General features: G+C 46.8%; 1 protein-coding gene across 2 annotated transcripts in view; it reads left to right on the top strand.

The window, feature by feature from the left end:
• The first annotated feature begins 2,603 nt into the window (after positions 1–2,603).
• Positions 2,604–20,786, top strand: part of LOC140395179 (tight junction protein ZO-3-like) — a 137,407-nt gene continuing 119,224 nt past the window's right edge. The window contains exon 1 of one of the 2 annotated variants that reach the window (XM_072482686.1): positions 2,604–2,854. In XM_072482686.1, the coding sequence (XP_072338787.1) occupies positions 2,831–2,854 (24 nt within the window). In that variant the 5' untranslated portion in view covers positions 2,604–2,830. The remainder of the gene's footprint in view (positions 2,855–20,786) is intronic. The other variant, XM_072482688.1, reaches the window with a different exon arrangement.

The raw sequence follows: 20,786 nt of genomic DNA, 5'->3' as shown, positions 1-20,786 counted from the left end.
ACATCCCATAAATGAATTAAAAAAAAGATTTATGTGCGCTATCTACTCCAGTACAGCATTGAGGGAATATTAGATGCTGCGGACCAACACCCTATCTGTCTGTTCAGGTGGATCTAAAAGATCCTGTGGCAACACACAAAAAAGAGCAGGGAGTTTCCCTGTTGTCCTGGTCAATGTATATCAAACTTAACACAAAAACTTAACACATGTCCACTTACTTTTTTCTCCTTTTCCTGGGTCATTCTGCAATCCCGGGACTACTATGGAGGGTGTTGTTCTGGCAGCATCCACAAGAGCTGCTGGCCTGTGACTGGCTGGCAGCTCTTGGTGCCTTGGTGAGCGGGACATCATTTGCTAGGGTCCTCATGCGGACTGGAGGACGGTTTGCTGCTGTCCACTTAACTACCTGGTGGGCAGAAGGTACTGCAGGCCTTTCTCCTCAGAGTCAGCGCAGGTGCCTCGTTGCTTTTTCAGGCAGCATGCAAGACACCCGTCAGGAAGAGACGATTCCACTTGTGGAGTTAGGTCACAGATCAGCCGTGATCTCATTGATTAGCCGATCTGGCTCCCTAAGGAGGGAGTAAATGACCTACTTTTCTTCCTCTCCCAGTGTGTATTTAAAAAAAAAAGAATCATATATGCAAAACTGTTTCTCATCAGCCTTCGACTATATCATGCCTGATTTACCAAGAAGCTCCATAATATGAACATTTTACAGAATGACTCTGTGTGACATGCCATTTGTTTGAATGGTTCAGGGCCTTTAAAAAAATTAGCATAAATACCAGAAGGTCCTCCGTTCAAACTGACCTGTGGTGAGATAGCTGATCTCAGCTGGATTTGTTGTTAGCCTCATTGCCCCAGGGAAGATCAACACGAGATCTCTCTCCTGCCTTTGGAAAATCATCATTCTCCTGATCAGTGGGCATAGGATCTGTCTCAGAAGTGATGCCTCCCATGGCCAGATAGTCTGATGACACTCACTGCCTAAAGTTAATACAGGAGGAATAATCACATGGGTGAGATGTTTGGTGGGCAAAGCCCCAATGCATCCACATGCCAGTCGGAGTCAGCAGCAACAGGGGAGAGGGAACAAAACAATTACCAAAACTGCTTGTTGCACTCATTGGGCTGTAGACAGCAGCTTGTGGAAACAGCTCAGGTGGTGGTTTTTGCCATGTAAAAGGTCACCAGTTTATGCACTGGGAGGGGGTTGACCCAATCCGTTTCCTCCCCTATAAAGGCAACAACTTGCATTTATAAAGCACCTTGAACACAGTAAAGTATTACAAAGTCCTTTAGTGGAGCGTTATCGAACAAAGTTTGTCACCATCAAGCCACATATAGAGGTACCGGGGCAGATGAAGAGGTAGGAATTTGAGGACTGTCACAAAGAAAGGGAGATAGAGAGATAATGATGATTTCAGAATGAATTCGGAAGCTTAAGGCTTCAGCAGCAGGAGACATGTGGTCACCAATTTTGGAGTGGTTAAAATTAATGATGCGCAGGAGACCAGAATTTGAGGAGCACTGATATCTCTGAAAGCTGTAGGCAGTGTACCCTATCGTTTTTCTTGGCGTATATGGTCAATTGTGTGTGGCCCCTTTAAATCTTTGTGCGCAGCCACGCAAATGCATTATCTTAAAGAGACCGGCATTTGTGTGCCCTGTGCAGGAACTCTCAGGGTGCTGTGCAGTCGCGCAGCTTAGGGGGAATATTGGTTGTAGGGATATGAGGTTGCGGAGATAGGGAGGGTTCACACCATGGAGAGATTTGAAAATGTCCTTTTGATTGTATTGAAGCACCTCAGAGTGTATCATGATCTATGTTGAAAACCTGAATATTATTGCATGTGATGTCCATTTTGGAGTGTTCTTTCAGATATTTTATGAATAAAGTATACATTTTCAAAATAAAAAATTGAAAACAAGAATGAGAATTTTACAATCGACCCATTATTTAACCAGGAGCAGATGTTCGTCAGCAAACACAGATGCGGTGGGTGAATGGGATATAGTTAGGCAGCAGCGTTTTGGATGAAGTTAGATTATGGGAGGTGGAAAAGGGAGGTTGACCAGGAGTAGTGCATTGGGGTAGTCATGATAGAGGTAGCAACGGCATGGATGAGGGTTCTACAGCAGCTATGTGTTTAAATTACTGCATAAACCTGTTGGCTTGTGTGATGTGGAGCAGTCCTAGATTTTAAACAGGTGGATTCGCGCTGAGGGCTGAGGCCAATAGACACACTTTCCGAGTTGGAACTGAAACTGTTTAGTAACTTTAGCCTGTGTGTGCAGAGAATTAAGGTATGTCTATATTAACCTTGGTATGTAAGGGGCACCTCCCTCATACCAACCATGTTAATGTTTGATGGCATTAATACGCCTGGGGTGAGAGTAAAACTTTCCAGGTGCTGGGTTAATTGATGTTATTCTACTTCTGCGTCTATGGCCACAATTTCGGAATGTTGAATAAATTCAGGGCCCTGCTGCAGAATGTAGATTAGGCCTCAGATTTCAAACCCCAGAACAATTGCTGTGTTTACCTGAGGTTGTGCTGTTGCAGTTTCGTCACTGGGCGGGGGCAGAGGTAGGCTGTGGCCTGTCAGCTCAGCAGGTTTCACTACTTTGTGGTTAAAGGTGCAGGTGTAAATTACCAGAGTGGAATTCGTTGCACATTCTTTAACTGGGGACTATTGTATGAAGCTCGAGAACGATCTCCACGCCTCTTTGAACTCAGGATTGGCAAAAGTGAAGGGTTACCAGAATACCAGGGAGAAAAATCAGGAGGAGTGAGAGACATCAGGAAATATGAAAAGATAATTGCAAAATGGCTGTCAGATTTCAGGATCAGGTAAGCATAGATTTAAGCTATTGAATCAATTAACACTGCAGTAACTATAGGCTTAAACCAGAATCATACAATAGGTCACTGTGATTCAGGCACACAAAATACCCCTGGCCAGTGACCGTTTGTGTTAGATTAACAGAACAGGAAGTAAAGCAAATCTGACAAAAGCACAGAAAGTTACTGTCAGTAAAAATTACAAAAATATGATTTCTCTGATCTTACGAACATGCAAATTAGGAGCAGGGGTAGGCCACTCGGCCCTTTGAGCCTAGTCTACCATTCAATGAGATCATGGCTGATCTAATTATAACCTCAACCCCACAGACCTGCCGACCCCCAATAACATTTCACCCCTTTGATAATCAAGAATCTATCTAACACTGCCTTAGAAATGTTCAAAGACTCTGCCTCCACTGCCGTTTGAGGAATAGAGTTCCAGAGACTCACAACCCTCTGAGAGAAACAAATTCTCTTCATCTCCATCTCAAATAATAATAAGGATGTGGAGATGCCGGCGTTGGACTAGGGTGGGCACAGTAAGAGGTCTCACAACACCAGGTTAAAGTCCAACAGGTTTATTTGAAATCAGAAACTTTCAGAGCGCTGCTTCCTTCATCACCACCTGATGAAGGGAGCAGCGGAGAGCTCCGAAAGCTTGTGATTTCAATTAAATAATAATTATCTTTATTAGTGTCACAAGTACACTTACATTAACAATGCAATAGGGGCGGCCCAGTGGCCCAGTAATTAGCATGGTTGCCTCACGGTGCCGAGGACCCGGGTTTGATCCCCACCCCAGGTCACTGTCTGTGTGGAGTTTGCACATTCTCCCTGTGTCTGCGTGGGTTTCACCCCCACAACCTAAAGGTGTGCAGGTTAGGTGGATTGGCCACGCTAAATTGCCCCTTAATTGGAAAAAATAATTGGATACACTAAATTTATTTAAAAAAACATTAACACTGCAATGAAGTTACTGTGAAAATGAGCGACCACTTATGTTTCAACACTGTCCCCTAGTTCTGGAGAGAACTCTCTTCAGGGAGAAAAAGAGAGGGGAAAGTTCGATGCATCACCTAAAATATCAAGCATGAGTGTCAATTCGGCTCTATGTGAATTGCTTCTAAAAGGATGTGCAGGGTAGGTGGATTGGCCACGATAAATTGTCCCTTAACTGGGGGAAAAAAATGAATTGGGTACTTTAAATTTAAAAAAAACTACAACTCAACCAAAACTCTACCATCTGTATCATAACCTTACACCAAATCCCATTCCTCCACCACCCATGTGCTCGCTGATCTACATTGGCTCCTGTTCCACCAAGGCCTCAAATATTCAACCTTGTGTTCAAATACCTCCAAGGCCTCGCCTTCCCTATTACCCTTTCCAACCCTAAGCCCAATGAGAATGTTAATGTCCACCATTTCTTGGTTTATATGCACACCTGACTTCATTCACCCCACAATCATAGATTCTCATAGAATTTACAGGCAGAAGGAGGCCATTCAGCCCATCGAGTCTGCACCGGCTCTTGGAAAGAGCACCCTACCCAAGGTCAACACCTCCACCCTATCCCCATAACCCAGTAACCCCAACACTAAGGGCAATTTTGGACACTAAGGGCAATTTATCATGGCCAATCCGCCTAACCTGCACATCTTTGGACCTTGCTGCCCAAATAGGGGTGGCATGGTAGCACAGTGGTTAGCACTGTTGCTTCACAGAGCCACGGTCCCAGGTTCGATTCCCGCTTGGGTCACTGTCTGTGTGGAGTCTGCACATTCTCTCCGTGTCTGCGTGGGTTTCCTCCGGGTGCTCCGGTTTCCTCCCACAAGTCCTGAAAGATGGGCTGTTAGATGAATTGCACATTCTGAATTCTCCCTCTGTGTACCCGAGCAGGTGCCGGAATTTGGAGACTCGGGATTTTTCATAGTAACTTCATTGCAGACAGTATTTATTTATTTATTTTTTTAAATTTTGTAAATTTAAAATACCCAATTAATTTTTTCCAATTAAGGGGCAATTTTAGCATTGCCAATCCACCTACCCTGCACATTTTTGGGTTGTGGGGGCAAAGCCAATGGAAACACGGGGAGAATGTGCAAACACCACACAGACAGTGACCCAGAGCCGGGATCAAACCTGAGACCTCGGCGCCATGAGGCAGGAGTGCTAACCACTTCACCCCCGTGCTTCCCTTCATTTCCTACACTAAGGAGCTCCTCTCGTCGGAGCTCCTTTAGTTGTCGCAATTTTTAAATGGTGCCCCGATCTCACGACTCGCTGACACAACCCCCGGGACTTCCCCCTCCCCCGACAGCTGAACTCACTTCTGTGGGCAGTCCTCGAGCCCACCACGCACTCGGCCACGTACCAACAGACACCCCCAGGCCCGATCACCACGCGAGCAAAATGCCAGCTTGGTACCATGACATTGCCAGCCTGGCACCCTGGCAGTGCCCCGGCCAGCATGACAGTGCCACATGGGCATGGAAGCAGTGCTCGGGTGGCAATGCCATGGTGCCAGGCTGGCAATGCCAAGGTGCCCAGGTGGCACCAACCTGGCTAGAGGCAGACAGCCTGGGGACCTCCGATAACCTGAGGGACCCCCCCCCCCCCCCCCCCCGTGCCGGTACGTCTGGTCGCCATTCGTGGGGGGCAGCACTAATTGGCACTCGGCTGAGTTCTCCTTGTCGAGGCCGAAAGATGACGGGTGGTCATTCGACGTTGGCACGGCTAAGTGGGTTTTTGAACTCACTTAACCGTACAAAACTGGACTGCCACGTCTCGCGTGACCTGGGTAGATCTCGTGAGGCGTAACAACCATCGGGAATCCCAGGGGCCCAGGATCGACCGGCCGCGTCCCGTCCTGATGCTGGTGGGACGTGGCTGGTAGATCGCACCCCTAGTTTCTCCTTCTTTGGCTCAGTTTCAATTTGTATCTGATTACGGTCCTATCGGTACTTTGGGACATTTTACTTAAAGATGCTGTAGAAATGCAAGTTGTTGCTTTTATTCAAAGAATTCTCCTGGTTTGGCCCTAGCTGGAACTGGTAGTTTCCTGGGAGCAGTTAATTTGTTTTTGTTGAACAAGCACTTCCCAAAACGGCTTATAGAAACCAGATCGCACATCGGATTGGGAAATGCTGCTGACAAGTCTGTGGCAATGCATATTCTGAGAAATGTTGATGCCTGCCGGCTCCAGTCACAAACAGCAGCTGAGTGGCTTGCACTGTCTCAGTGCCCCTGTGCCTCTCTGTATAATTTTTTTTTAAAAATGAGAGTACCCAATGCATTTCCAATGAAGTGGCAATTTAGCGTGGCCAATCCACCTAGCCTGCACATCTTTGGGCTGTGGGGGTGAAACCCACGCAGACACGGGGAGAATGTACAAACTCCACACGGACAGTGGCCCAGAGCCAGGATCGAACATGGGACCTCGGCGCCGTGAGGCTCTCTGTATAATTTTTGACAAGACTGCCATTGATCTCAGTGGAGTGTGGTGGCTGTCTCACTTTAAAGTGAGCATTGCTTTTGGAGATGCCCGTCCCATCCAACTAATTAGTTGGAGCTTGAGAACTGTGGGATGTTAAGTCTGATGTGCTCATAATCTAGGGGCAGCACGGCGGCACAGTCGTTAGCACTGCTGCCTCACAGCCCCAGGGACCTGAGTTCAATTCTGGCCTTGGGTGACTGGCTGTGTGGCGTTTGCATGTTCTCCCTGTGTCTGCGTGGATTTCCTCCGGGTGCTCCGGTTTTCTCTCACAACCCAAAGATGTGCAGGTTAGGTGGATTGGCCATGCCAAATTACCCCCTAGTGTCCAAAGATGTGCAGGTTAGGTGGATTGGCCATGCCAAATTGCCCCCTAGTGTCCAAAGATGTGCAGGTTAGGTGGGGTTACGGGGATAGGGCAGGAGTGGGCCTAGGTAGGGTGCTCTTTCGGAGGATCAATGGGTCCTGATGGGCCAAATGGCCTCCTTCTGCATTGTAGAGATTCTATTCCATGAAGACTGTTGGTGTCAAGCATTCAAACATCTAAGGCAGCCCCAGCACACTCGGCCCTGATAACTTCCTTTCATTATCATAAGGGAACTGGTTTGCAAGTTGGAAGAACCGTTCTACTACTCACTATTCAAGCTGCAGCCTGACATATAGTCGCACTGAAACATTAGATCTGGAAATGGTCACCACGTTCCTCAATTGGTGCTGTTTAACACTCAAGAAACTTAACACCATTTCAGAGTATTCTGCTTTATCAGTGCTCTGTCACTAGATTAAATAGTTGCATCGCTACCACTGCTGTGCTGCACTGTGCACTATCTCAGGAGGCACTGCAACAGCCCAATGAGCTTATTTAACAAGACCTCCCAGGTCCACGTATTTTACTACCAAGGACAAGACCAGCAATGTCATGGGAACACCATCAACTCCAAGTTCCCCTCATGCCAACTACAAAGAGCAACGGGTGCAGCTTGACCAACATTGACCATCTCCTTTTTTAAAAGAAATTTACAGTACCCAATTCATTTTTCCAATTAAGGGGAAATTTAGCCTGGCCAATCCACCTACCCCGCACATCTTTGGGTTGTGGGGGGGCGAAACCCATGCAGACACGGAGAGAATGTGCAAACTCCACACGGACAGTGACCCAGAGCCGGGATCGAACCTAGGACCTCGGCACCGTGAGGCTGCAGTGCTAACCACTGTGCCACCGTGCTGCCCTATATTGACCATCTCCTGATGACAAATGAAACAAAAGATGCTTCAACATGATATGAGATTCTCTGCAATCTCTCTCACATGATTTATGTTGGTCACCTTCAGGTGGATTACCTGTAGGATTCCTGCAAAATGGCACATGAAATATTGTAACACACCTTGCCAAAGCATATAATTTAAAGGCTGCGGCCTGTTTCTCTCACCCTCGCCTTACAGGGTCCAAGAAAAAATACCAAACGCAGTTGGAGTGGAGACCCCGACATGCAGCGTAGGGTGTTGGGTATTGAATGGTGCAGTGAGCCAGATATTCAGTGATACAATAGATTAAATAGGTCAATGTAGTGGGTTAAGACACTGACCTTCTCTTCTGGGTCCTCAACAGCCCAGATTGGATGAAAGTATCTCTAGATTTCAAGTGACATTTGGGAAATCTTAATCGACCCCCTGGTGAGGACTGGGATCCAGAGCAGAATACTGCTGTTAGTTCTGTAGTTTCATAGAGGTCACAAGATGCAAAGCGGGAGAAATGGCAAATTGTCACACTGGTTTGGTAAGAACCCTCCCTCTGAGGTGAGGGCTGGAGCCCACTATTGGAAAAGCGCAGAATGAGCTGTACTCTGCATCGAACCCTGACCTGGCCTATTTGACGGGAAACTGGAGTACCTGATTTGGGCAGTGCCATTCCCTATCATTGATCAACCTGAACTTCATGATCACAGAAAAGGTCTACATTTTTAAATTCTAATGTATTTATCATTCTTAACACACACACCAAAAATGAAATCATGAATAAAATCAAAGAAGGATCAGACCAGGAAATGCGATTGGATTCAGCATCTGTGTCATATATAATAGCATTGAGATGCTAAAAAGGTCAGTGACATTTAAAATGATAAACACAATCAAGATAATTAACAAAATTTACAAGTACACTCTTCATCCATGGCAACGGAACTGAACACACAATGTACATTGCCATCTGTGTGGAGTGACTGTGCAGTGTCTTATGCTTAATAACCATGCACTTACATAAAGTGAGCAATCCAGCTGCACTCCCTGACACTTGAACAGCCTCCTATTTGTACTCTGTTATCACCAGCACATCACCCCCACTTTGAACTCATTCCATTTTTAACCCTCACCCACCCAGGTAATCAAAGGGGCATTGTTAAGTTCATCTGAGAGGCCAAAGCCAGTGCTTCTCTGATTCTAAAATCAATTTCTTCTGCTTTTATCTTATCGACAATGCATATGAAATCTTAACAGGAAACATTCTGACACCAAGACTTGGGATCTTCAAAGCTTAAATTCAGCCAAAAGCTCCACTAACATACACCTTTCTCTGCCTCACTCACCTGTTACTTCCGGCTCCATGACCCCCTACCGGTTCTCTTCCCTGCAACACATCAGCTTCAAAAGCATTACGGTGGCGCAGTGGTTAACACTGCTGCCTCACGGTGCCGAGATCCCCGGTTCGATCCTGGCCCCGGGTCACGATCCGTGTGGAGTTTGCACATTCTCCCCATGTCTGCGTGGGTCTCACCCCCACAACCCAAAGATGTGCAGGGTCAGTGAATTTGCCACGCTAAATTGCCCCTTAATTGGGAAAAAAAGAATTGGGTACTTTAAATTTATTTTTGAAAACTTCAAAAGCATTGCACGTTTACAAATCCCTCCTGGTCTTACCCCAGCCTCACTTCAGCAGCACAACATCCCTGGTCGATTCTCCACTCTACCAAAAAGAAGCAAATTACTGTGGATGCTGGAATCTGAGAGGAAAGAGAAAATGCTGGAAAAACTCAGCAGGTCTGGCAACATCTGTAGGGAGAGAAAAGAGCTAATGTTTCGAGTCTAATGACTCTTTGTCAAAGCTTTGACAAAGAGTCATCGAACTACAGATGCTGCCAGACCTGCTGAGATTTTCCAGCATTTTCTCTTTCGCTCCACTCTACCAATCCTGGCTGACTGTGCACCTCTTCCCAGGCTCCATTAGTGCTTCCACAGCCTTCCATTTTGGCCCTATTCTCTGCAGTTGTTTGCCATTCTCGATCCCCCTTGCATTTTTAAAACCCTCCATACAGTTTTTGCTGTTGACCATGCCTTTGGTCGCTTGCTGGGACTTTCCCCATTGCTGTTACTCAGTGCCTGAACCTGGTTAAAGGAAGGGCAGGATTGGCAGCTCAAGGTTCGAGGATATAGATGCTTCAGGAAAGATAGAGGGGGATGTAAAAGGGGTGGGGAAGTAGCATTACTGGTTAAGGAGAATATTATAGCCGTACTGCGAGAGGACACCTCGGAGGGCTCATACAATGAGGCAATCTGGGTAGAGCTCAGGACAGGAAGGGGGCAATCACAATGTTGGGTGTTTATTACAGGTCCCCAACTGCCAGTGAGAGATAGGGGAGCAGATTGGTAGAGAGATTTTGGATAGGTGCAAAAGTAGCAGGGTTCTTGTGGGAGGGGATTTTAATTTCCCCTATATTGACTGGGACTCATTAGTGCTAGGGGCTTGGATGGGGTAGAGTTTGTAAGGTGTATCCAGGAAGGTTTCTTGATGCATTATGTAGGTAGTCCAACTAGGGAAGGGGCAGTACTGAACCTGGTATTGGGAAATGAGCCTGGACAGGTGGTTGAGGTTTCAGTCGGGGAACATTTTGTGAGTAGTGACCACAATTCCATAGGTTTTAGGGTAATTTTGGATAGGGATGAGGGTAACCTTTGTGTTAAGATGCTAAACTGGGGGGGCAGCATGATGGTGCAGTGATTAGCACTGCTGCCTCATGGCGCCGAGGCCCCCAGGTTCGATCCCGGCTCTGGGTCACTGGCCATGGAGTTTGCACATTCCCCCCGTGTTTGCGTGGTTTTTGTCCCGACAACCCAATAATTTGCAGAGTAAGTGGATTGGCCATGCTAAATTGCCCCTTAGTTGGAAAAAATGAATTGGGTACTCTAAACTTAGTTTTAAAAAGGTGCTAAACTGGGGAAAGGCAAATTACGATCACATTACACAGGAATTGAAGAATTTGGATTGGGTGTGGTTGTTGGAGGGTAAATCAACATCAGACATGTGGGAGTCTTTTAAGTGACCGTTGATTAGGATTCCGGGAAGTCACATTCCTGAGAGAACGAAGGATAAAGATGGGAAGTTTAGCGAGCCTTGGATAACGACTTGGATATTGTGAACCTTGTCAAAAAGAAAAAGGAGGTTTTTGTACGATCTAGAAGGGTGGGGACGGTGGAAACCCTGAGGAATATAAGAAAATAGGGAAATTTGGAGGGCTGTGAATGGTCATGAAAAGTCCTTGGCAAGTAGGATTAAGGTGAATCCCAAAGCTTTTTATTCATATGTAAAAAGCAAGAGGGTGGCTTTTGTGAGGGCCACGAAGAACCCAGCACGAGTTGAAGGATAGAAAGAATTAACATTTATTTACAATAACATATATATACACAACAGCAGCAGCAACTCCCTTGCTGCTCACTCCTCTCTATCTGGTTCCAAACTGGCCAGCTTTATTTATGCAGGGAATCTGCTAATGATTTCTCCGCCCCCCCCTCATTGGGGAAGCTCATACTCCCAAAGGATTGTGAGCTCATACTCCCTGCTTGATGCGGTCGAATGTCCTCTGGGCGGTCACAGAGACCTCTGCGCCAGTATCCAACTCCATCTTAAGTGGTGACCATTGACCCGTACTGTCACCTTGATGGGGGCCACACGGGGAGCTGCCACACAATGCAACTGCAGGCAGTCATCCTCTGTCTCCACGTCCTCGGGTGTAGTCGCCGCAGGTTCATCCAAATCGAAGGTATGGCCACTGGGCTGGCCCCAGTTTCTGTCGGAACGACGGCGCCTCTGCCGCCCGCAGGACCGGCGTCTGCGACGGGGTTGGCGCCCGCAAGTCTGACACTGACATGGCTCTTCATTGGTTCTGGAGAAGGCTCCCTTCGGGAAGGAACGTCCGACGGCCACTGGTGTCAATCCAGACGTCGCCCCGCCCAAGGTACCGCAGGGGTGCAGGAATACGCTTTTGGACAGAAGGGGTTGCCTTCCAAGGTGTGCACCTCCATTCCCTGTAGTTCCTGCACTCCCCGTTCTGCGCTCTCTCGGGACAATATTATTTGAATGACCTGTTGAAAAGTCAATGTTGGCTCAGCTAACAACTTTCTCTGGGTGGGCGCATTGTTAACACCGCAAACCAAACGGTCGCTTAACATTTCTGACAAGGTCTCACCATAGTCACAGTACTCCGCAATCCTGCGTAGCATTGATAGAAACTCTGCAAGGGATTCTCCTGGGGTCTTCTCAGCGGTATTAAACCGGTAACACTGGACTATCGTGGATGGGGTTGGGCTAAAATGTTACTCCACTAAGTTCACAAGTTCATCAAACGCCTTGGTGGCCGGCGCAGCTGGGTACGTAAGGCTCCTAATCACCCCAAACGAATGCGGGCTGCAGGCGGTGAGCAAAATGACCACCTGGCGCTCGTTTTCGGTGATGTTGTTTGCCCGGAAACAGTAATGCATCATTTGTGCATATTGGTTCCAACTTTCCAGTGCAGCATCAAAAACATCCAAACGTCCGTACAGAGGCATGGTGTAACAGAAAAAAACTTCCAACCTATATCCAACAAAAATCCAGGGAGGTGGCTTCAGCAGTGTAGACAGCTATCCACTTTAACCCTCGTCGCCAGTTTTGTGAGGGCACACAAAGAATCCAGCATGAGTTGAAGGATAGAAAGAATTAACATTTATTTCCAATAACATATATATACAACAGCAGCAGCAGCTCCCTTGCTGCTCACTCCTCTCGAGCTGGTTCCAAACTGGCCAGCTTTATTTATGCAGGGAATCTGCTAATGATCTCTCCGCTCCCCTCATTGGGGAAGCTCATACTTCCAAAGCATTGTGGGATAGCTATTAGACCCCAGCCAGTGGTAAGCAGGCAGGTTATAACAGTGGCCAGAGAAAGGATTGGACCAGTTAAGGACAGTGGGGGAAATCTAGGTGTTGAGCCAGAGGAAATGGGCGAGGTACTAAATGAGGGGAGCGATTCTCCGCGGCACGGACCAAGTGCCCGCGCCATCGTGGCGTGAACAGTGCCCGGGCACGACCTATTCTGGCCCCAACAGGGGGCCAGCACGGCGCTGGAGCGGTTCACACAACTCCAGCATCCTTACGCGGCGCCAAATGGTCGCCGTGTCAACCCGTGCATGCGCAGCTGGGCCGTGCCGTGCCATCCTGCGCATGCGCAGGGAACGCCTGAAGCGCGCCGGCCCCTCACCAATATGGCGCTGGTGATCTGAGGCCACGGGCTGAAGTAGGTAGGCCTGGGGGGGAGAGGCCGGCCCGCCGATTGGTGGGCCCCGATCGTGGGCCAAACACCATCGGAGGCCCCCCCTGGTGAAGGAGCCCCCCCCCACAGGCCGCCCCCCCGCCCCCCCAGCCATTCCCGCCAGCAGCGACCAGGGGTGGACGGCGCCGGCGGGAACCTGGCGTGTCGCAGCGGCTGCCTGGCCCATCCGGCCTGGAGAATCGCCGATTGCCGTTTGCGGCGATTCTCCGAGCGGCCCGGCGCGAATTGTGTGCCGCTGATTTCGGGGGGGTGGGAGAATTGCGTGCGGGGGTCGGGGCGGCGTGGCACAATTTGCGCGGCACCCCGGCGATTCTCCCACCTGCCGTGGGGGGGAGAATCGCGGCCAGCTACTTTGCTTCAGTGTTCACCTAAGAAAAGGACTTTGTGGAAGATGATTCTCGGATAGGGTGTGTGGACAGTCTGGGTCATGTTGACATCGAAAGGGAGGAGGTATTGGGTCTTTTAAAAGACATTAAGGTAGGTAAGTCTCCTGGGCCGGATGGGATTTACCCCAGAATACTGAGGGAAGCAAGGGAGGAAATTGCTGGGGCCTTGACTGACATCTTTGTATCCTCATTGGCTACAGGTGAGATCCCAGAGGACAGGAGGATAACTAATGTGGTTCCACTGTTTAAGAAATGTAGCAGGGATAATCCAGGAAATTATAGACCGGTGAGCCTCATGTCGCTAGTAATTCATTTATTGGAGAGAATTCTCTGGGACCGGATTTAAACCCACTTGGAAACAAATGGACTCATTAGCGATAGACAGCATGGTTTTGTGAAGGGGAGGTCGTGCCTCACTAACTTGATCGAGTTTTTTGAGGAGGTGACAAAGATGACGGGTGAAGGGAGGGCAGTGGATATTGTTTACATGGACTTCAGTAAAGCCTTTGACAAGGTGCCTCATGGCAGACTGGTACAAAATATGAAGTCACATGGGATCAGAGGTGAGGTGGTAAGATGGATACAGAACTGGCTCAGTCACAAAAGGCAAACGGTAGCAGTAGAAGGGTGTTTTTCTGAATGGAAGGTTGTGACTAGTGGTGTTCCATAGGGATCTGTGCTGGGGCCTCTGGTGTTTGTAGTGTACATAAACGAGGAAAATGTAGCTGGTCTGATTAGTACCATGCGGTTGACACCAAGGTTGGTGGAGTGGCAGATAGTGTTGAGGATTGTCAGAATATATAGCAGGACATAGATAGGTTGGTGACTTGAGCAGAGAAATGGCAAATTGAATTTAAACCAGACTAATGTGAGGTAATGCATTTTGGTAGGTCTAACACAGAGGAGAATTATACCATAAATTCTATAGCAAAGCTATAGAAAGTCAGAGAGATCTTGCTGTGCAGGTCCACATATCTTTGAAAGTGGCAACACCAACGGACAAGGTAGTCAAGAAAGCATACAGAATGCTTGCTTTCATTGGGCGGGGCATTGAGTATAAAAACTGGCAAGTCATGCTACAGTTGTATAGAACCTTGGTATGGCCACACTTGGAATATTGCGCACAATTCTGAGCCGCCACACTACCAGAAGGATGTGGAGACTTTGGAGACAGTGCAGAGGAGGTTTACCAGGATGTTGCCTGGTCTGGAGGGTGTTAGCTATGCGGAGAGGCTGAATAGACTCCGACTGTTTTCATTAGAATGACGGCGGTTGAGGGGTGACCTGATAGAGGTCTACAAGATTATGAGGGGCACGGATAGAGCAAATGGGCAGGCACTCTTTCCCAGGGTGGAGGGGTCAGTTACCAAGGGGCATAGGTTTAAGGTCCATGGGGCAAAGTTTAGAGGAGATGTGCGAGGCAGGTTTGTTACATACAGGGTGGTGAGTGCCTGGAACACATTGCCAGGGGAGGTTGTGGAAGCAGATACATTAACGGTGATCAAAAGGCATCTCAACAAATACATGGATAGAATGGGTATAGAGGGATACAGCACTAGGAAGTGCTGAGCGTTTTGGCCACGGTGGTATCATGACTGGAGGGCCAAAGGACCTGTTCCTGTGCTGTGTTGTTCTTTATTCTTTGCCTCACAGACATTTGCTACATTGAAGTTTTTCTGTCAAAAGACAAGTAGTTGTAAATATTTACAGTTGGTGCTGAAAAGTCATCCTTCAAGGTCAGATGTAAGCTGATGTTATTTTACAAGTTCTGCCTACATTATCAGTGTAGGAGGAGAAAGGGGGGTATTAAAACCCATGAAAATATGTTTAATTTTGTTTCTCGGCAATTTCCTTCCTCAACGAACATCATCAAAAGAAGATTACACATATCTGTAGGGCCTTGTGTGCAAATTAACTTGTGTGTTTGCTTTTACAACTGTGAATTCAAACTGTAATTATTAGGTTGTGAAACACTCTGACATGACCTATGCCTTAGACACTATATAAATCTATGCACTTTCTGTTTCCCACTGCAAACCCTGATGGTGCTGACCCTCACTTGGGTTCATTTGCAAAGGTTCCAGCAGTCTGTCCTATTCTTATCAAAAAGACCATTCTCCATGTGTCGTGAATTCCTGCTGAGATCTACAACTCAACACAGCAACTCCTCGAGCCACCATGTACATGTATCTTCAATGCATCGTATCCTGATTCCGTTCTCACTGAGCCACAGTCGTAGAGTTTTTACGACACGGAAAGAGGCCCTTCGGCCCATCGTGTCCATGCTGACCATCAAACACCTATTTATTCTAATCCCATTTTCCAGCACTTGTTCCGTAGCCTTGTATGCTCTGTCATTTCAAGTGCTCATCTAAATATTTCTTAAATGCTGTGAGAGTTCCCGCCTCTACCACCTTTTCAGGCAGTGAGTTCCAGATTCCCACCATCCTGTAAAGGTTTTTCCCCACATTCCCTCTAAACCTTCTGCCCCTTACCTTAAATGTATGCCCCCTGATTATTGATCCCTCCGCTGAGGGGAAAAGTTCCTTCCTATCCACCCTTTAAATGCCCCTCATAATTCAATGCACCTCAATCAGGTCCCCCCTCAGCCTTCTTTGCTCCAAGAAAAGCAATACCAGCCTATTCAGTCTCTCTTGATAGCTGAAATGCTCCAGCCCAGGCAATATCCTGGTGAATCTCCTCTGTACCTTCGCTAGTGCAATCACTTCCTTCCTATAGTGTGGTAACCAGAACTGCACACAGTACTCCAACTGTGACCTAACTAACGTTTTATAGAGTTCATCATAACCTCCCTGTTCTCATTCTCCCCACGTTTGCGTGAGTCTCACGCCCACAACCCAAAGATGTGCAGGCTAGGTGGATTGGCCACGCTAAATTGCCCCTTAATTGAGAAAAAAAGAATTGGGTACTCGAAATTTAAATTTTTTTTTAAAAAACCTCCCTGCTCTTACATTCCATGTCTTGGATAATAAAAGCAAGTACTGATATGCCTTCTTAACCACCTTATCTACCTGTCCTGTTGTCTTCAGGGATCTATGGACATGCACGCTAAATGTCCTCTGTACTTCCTACCATTCATTGCACAATCAAACAATAGAACTAGTATACCTACAGTGCACAATGAGCCATTTGGCCCATTGAGTCTGCACCGACCCACTGAAAGAGCACCCTACCCACTCCCCCATCCTATCCCCGTAACCCCATAACCTGCACATCTTTGGACTGTGGGAGGAAACCGGAGCACCCGGAGGAAACCCACGCAGTCACGGGGAGAAAATGCAAACTCCACACAGTCAGCCACCCAAGGCTGGAATTGAACCCGGGTTCCTGGTGCTCTGAGGCAGCAGTGCTAACCACTGTGCCACCATGCCACCCGGAGGCCATTGTTTATTTCCTTACCTTGCTAGTTCTCCCAAAAAGCATTACCTCACACTTTTCAGGATTAAATTTCATTTGCCACTGTTCTGCCTCTCTAACCAACCCATCTATATTATCCTGTAATCTTTGGCTTTCCTCTTCACTATTTACACCACCAATTCTTAAATACGTGCCCTAACCGGTCCTGAATTTCCATCATGTGCTCTTGATCACAACTAGAGCATGTCCTCAATTGTCACAGAATCTACAAAGTTAACACAAAGCACCAGCTAACACAAAAAACAGAAATACTGGACAATTTCAACAGGTCTGACAGCATCAGTGGAGAGAGAAGGGAGGTAGCGTTTCAAGTCTGAATGACTCTTTGTCAAAGCTCTTAATTACACACATCTGAATACGTGCTCAGCAGCTGAAAGGATCCAAACCCCACCGTCCCCACCAATGCCACGTAAAGGGATAAGATGATAATTTGAGGTTAGTCATTAATTTTAGTAGGAAGAATGAGGAGAGGCAATATAAAATGACCGGTACAATTCTTTAAAAAAACATTTTAAGCACCTAATTCTTTTTTTCCAATTAAGTGGCAATTTGGTATGGCCAATCCACTTACCATGCTTATCTTTAGGTTGTGGGGGTGAGACCCACGCTGTAAAGGGTACAATTCTAAAGGCTGTGTAGGAGCAGAGGAAGGTGTGGGGTATATGTGCGCAAATGTTTGAAGGTGGCAGGGAGGGTAGAGATAATAAACCATGCCAGCCCCTGGGCTGGATAAATAGGGACAGAGAGTGCGAAAACAAGGAAGTTATGTTAAACCAGCAATAAACACTAGTTCAGGCTCAACTAGAGTTTTGAATCTAGTTTTGGGCATCACACCTTTAGGAAGGATGTGAAGGCATTAAGAGAACGTGCAGAAAATATTCACAAGAATGTTTCTTTTTTTAATTCATTTACAGGGCATTGCTGGTTAGGCCAGCATTTTTTGCCCATCCCTAGTTGTCCGAGATCCAGGATGAGGAACGTATGTTGATAGATTGGAGAAGCTGGGGCTGTTCTCTTGGCAGATGAGAATGTAGACAGGAAATTTAATAGAGGCATTCAAAACCATGAGGGTTCTTAACTGAACAGTGTAGATGGGGTGAAACTCTTACTCTTGACGCAAGTTGAGAACCAGCAGGCTCAGATTTTAGGTGATTAGGAAAAGAACCAGTAGCAACATGAGGAAAATCATCTTTATGAATGGTTAGGATCTGCAATGCATCGCCTGAAAGTGAAGTGGAGGCAGATACAACAGTGTTTTTCAAAAGAGAATTGAATGCAGGACAGGAAAAGGCGGGGGAGTGCGACCAAATGAGTCTCTTTTGCTGAGAGCTGCACAGACGCAATGTGTCAATGGCCTATTTCTGTATTGTAACCATTGTATGATTCTAGTCGCTGTTAGATTTCCACTGGCCTTCACTACAATTGTACATATCTAGGGTGCTTTCTATAGTTCTTTAAAGTTGCTGAATTCCACAGAAAGGGTGTGATAGATGCTAAAGTACTTTTTCCTGACTTTGACTCCTGACAAGGCATTCCCCCTGGGATAAAATATGACCAGTAGATTGGGCAAAGGCTATGCAGAGCAGGACAAGTTGCTAGAAAAGGAGAAATAAGCAGGGAGAAGGTCAATCAGCAGGGACCATATCTGTTCAGAGTGTTCAAGAAGCAATTCTGCCTGAACCTCAGCAAGGAATAATATGTAGGACATCTGCGCTTAACGATAGAATCCATAGCATCCTGTCAGTGCAGAAAGAGGCTATTCAGCCCATTGAGCCTGCACCGACCCTCTGAAAGAACACCCTACCTAGTTCCACTTCCCCGCCCTATCCCTGTAACCCCACCTAATGTGCACATCTTTGGACTCAAAGGAGCAATTTAGCATGGCCAATCCACCTAACTGCGTCCTCACTGAAATCTGGCACCTGCTGCAGCCACAACCCCGACCTCAGAGCAGGATAAGGACTGCTTTGTCAATGGTTGTGAAGGTGCCCACTGCCATGACCTTTTTTTATACCAGTTTCCTCCCAGGCTAGAGCTGGAGATTTTCAGATCTCATCACTTTCCATCCATTGTTGCCTGAGGGAGCTTACTGAGACCCTATTCAAAGAGCTGACCATATATCATTCGCTCTTGCAATGGAGCTACAGGTGGAGCAAGCATGTGACTTTGCATTGGTTTTTGTGTCCCCCATGGTGTAACCTTTCATTGACTACAAGCACATAGCCATGCAGGCACTACATGTCAACTTGAAGACATACTCCTTCAATATGCAGTTGGTGTGAAAGCATGCACAGCAAATCAAGCGGCCAATGCCCAATATCTTGGCAGTGTCATGGTGCTTCATTCTCCAGCAGCCCACTGTACCATCTGCATCTGAGCTACCAAGACAATCCAAAAGGTGGTTACTGGTTTATCTATCGATGACATGGCTGATGATTCTGGCCAGTCCACCGCACATAGGCAGCATGCTGACAATGAAAACCATATTGCCACATGTAATATGATAGATCAGAGGACTGGAGTGCTGAAACAACACTCTTGCTGCCTGAACGACTCTGGAAAATCCCTGCAGCGATCAGTAGAGTCTGTGTCAAGGTTCATGAAGGTCTGTTACATTCAGTACAAATTTGCTATCATGAGGACACAGCCTTTGCGACACAATTACCTGAGTAAAGCTGAGGAGCAGGAGGAAGAGAGAAGGGTAACAATCTGACTGTGATAGCAGCAGACACAACCCCCATTCCTAATTGGCATGATATAATTTACAAATTCAGTTTGGAATATTTCATTGTGGCTTTTATATTGTGGCCTCATTGATGCTGCAATGATCAGTGACATATAACCTGGGTAAGGTGTGGGACTGTTGTTCGGTGAATGCCTTTTCAAATATTATATCCCGCACTGACTGTACCACTGGCCTCAGACACTGCTCAATGCACCAAATCCCCACCACTCACCTGCCAACAACCTCTATTATTCGATGAATCTTTGGCAGCATTATGTCCCTTGCATCTAAACTAAAGTTGCCATAGTCCCAGATGACCATAGGCTGCTTTCCCCAACAAATGTTGCCTGAACTGCTAAGTATCCCCCGCATTTTATGTTTTTGATTCGGATTTCCGGTTCGTGCAGTATTTTGCTTTTCAAATTAGTTTTAGGTGAACTTAAAAAAAATTTTTTTTAAGAGTACCCAATTTTTCTTTTACAATTAAGGGGCAATTTAGAATGGCCAATTTACCAGGCACACCTTTGGGTTGTGGGGGTGAGACCCACGCAGACATGGGGAGAATGTGAAAACTCCACACGGACAGCGACCCGGGGCCAGGATCAAACCAGGGTCCTCAGCGCCGTGAGGCAGCAGTGCTAGCCACTGCACCACCTTGCCTCCCTTTTTGGATTAGTTTTAACTGTTACTCGTCTCTCATGACTTTGAGTCCCTACTGAAGAGTCCAGCCACTCAAGACTGTATTTAGTGTTAGCTGCACGCTGCAATCGTGTTCATTAGCAGGTGGTACAACGCTGGGCATGCTTTGTGCATCTAAAGCAACGGGTGTAGGTTAATTCTGCATTGCAAAAGGGAATTTGGCTCCCATAGAATATTACAGCACAAAAGGAGACTGTCAGCCCCATTGTACCTATGCTGGTTCTCTGAAAAAACCATTAATTAGTTCCACGCCTCGCTTCTTCCCCATTGCCATGCAAATCTTTCCTTTTCAATGCATATCCAATTCTCTGATGAAATTTAGCATTGAGTCTGTTTGCACTGTCCTTTCAAACTGCGATTTCTGGTTTTCTGCGCCTTTGATAAGGCGGCTGCTGCCATTTATAACTCTTTGTCCATTAGTGTTTGTGTTGAATTGAGTGAACTGAAAACATGACGGAAACCAGGAGAATTGTCTTTCCCTTGACTTGTACAACAATCCCCATGGAGAAACCATAAATTAACATAACCAAATTTACTAAATGACCCCCCAAAAGGAGAAAGCACCAACACAATTTTGACTTTTGAAACTTTTACTTTAACTTTGTACCCAATTCATTTTT

The sequence above is a fragment of the Scyliorhinus torazame genome, chromosome 18, assembly GCF_047496885.1.
Source record: "Scyliorhinus torazame isolate Kashiwa2021f chromosome 18, sScyTor2.1, whole genome shotgun sequence".
In the NCBI taxonomy this organism is placed as follows: Eukaryota; Metazoa; Chordata; class Chondrichthyes; order Carcharhiniformes; family Scyliorhinidae; genus Scyliorhinus; species Scyliorhinus torazame.
This window is presented reverse-complemented; position numbering and strand designations above follow the sequence as displayed.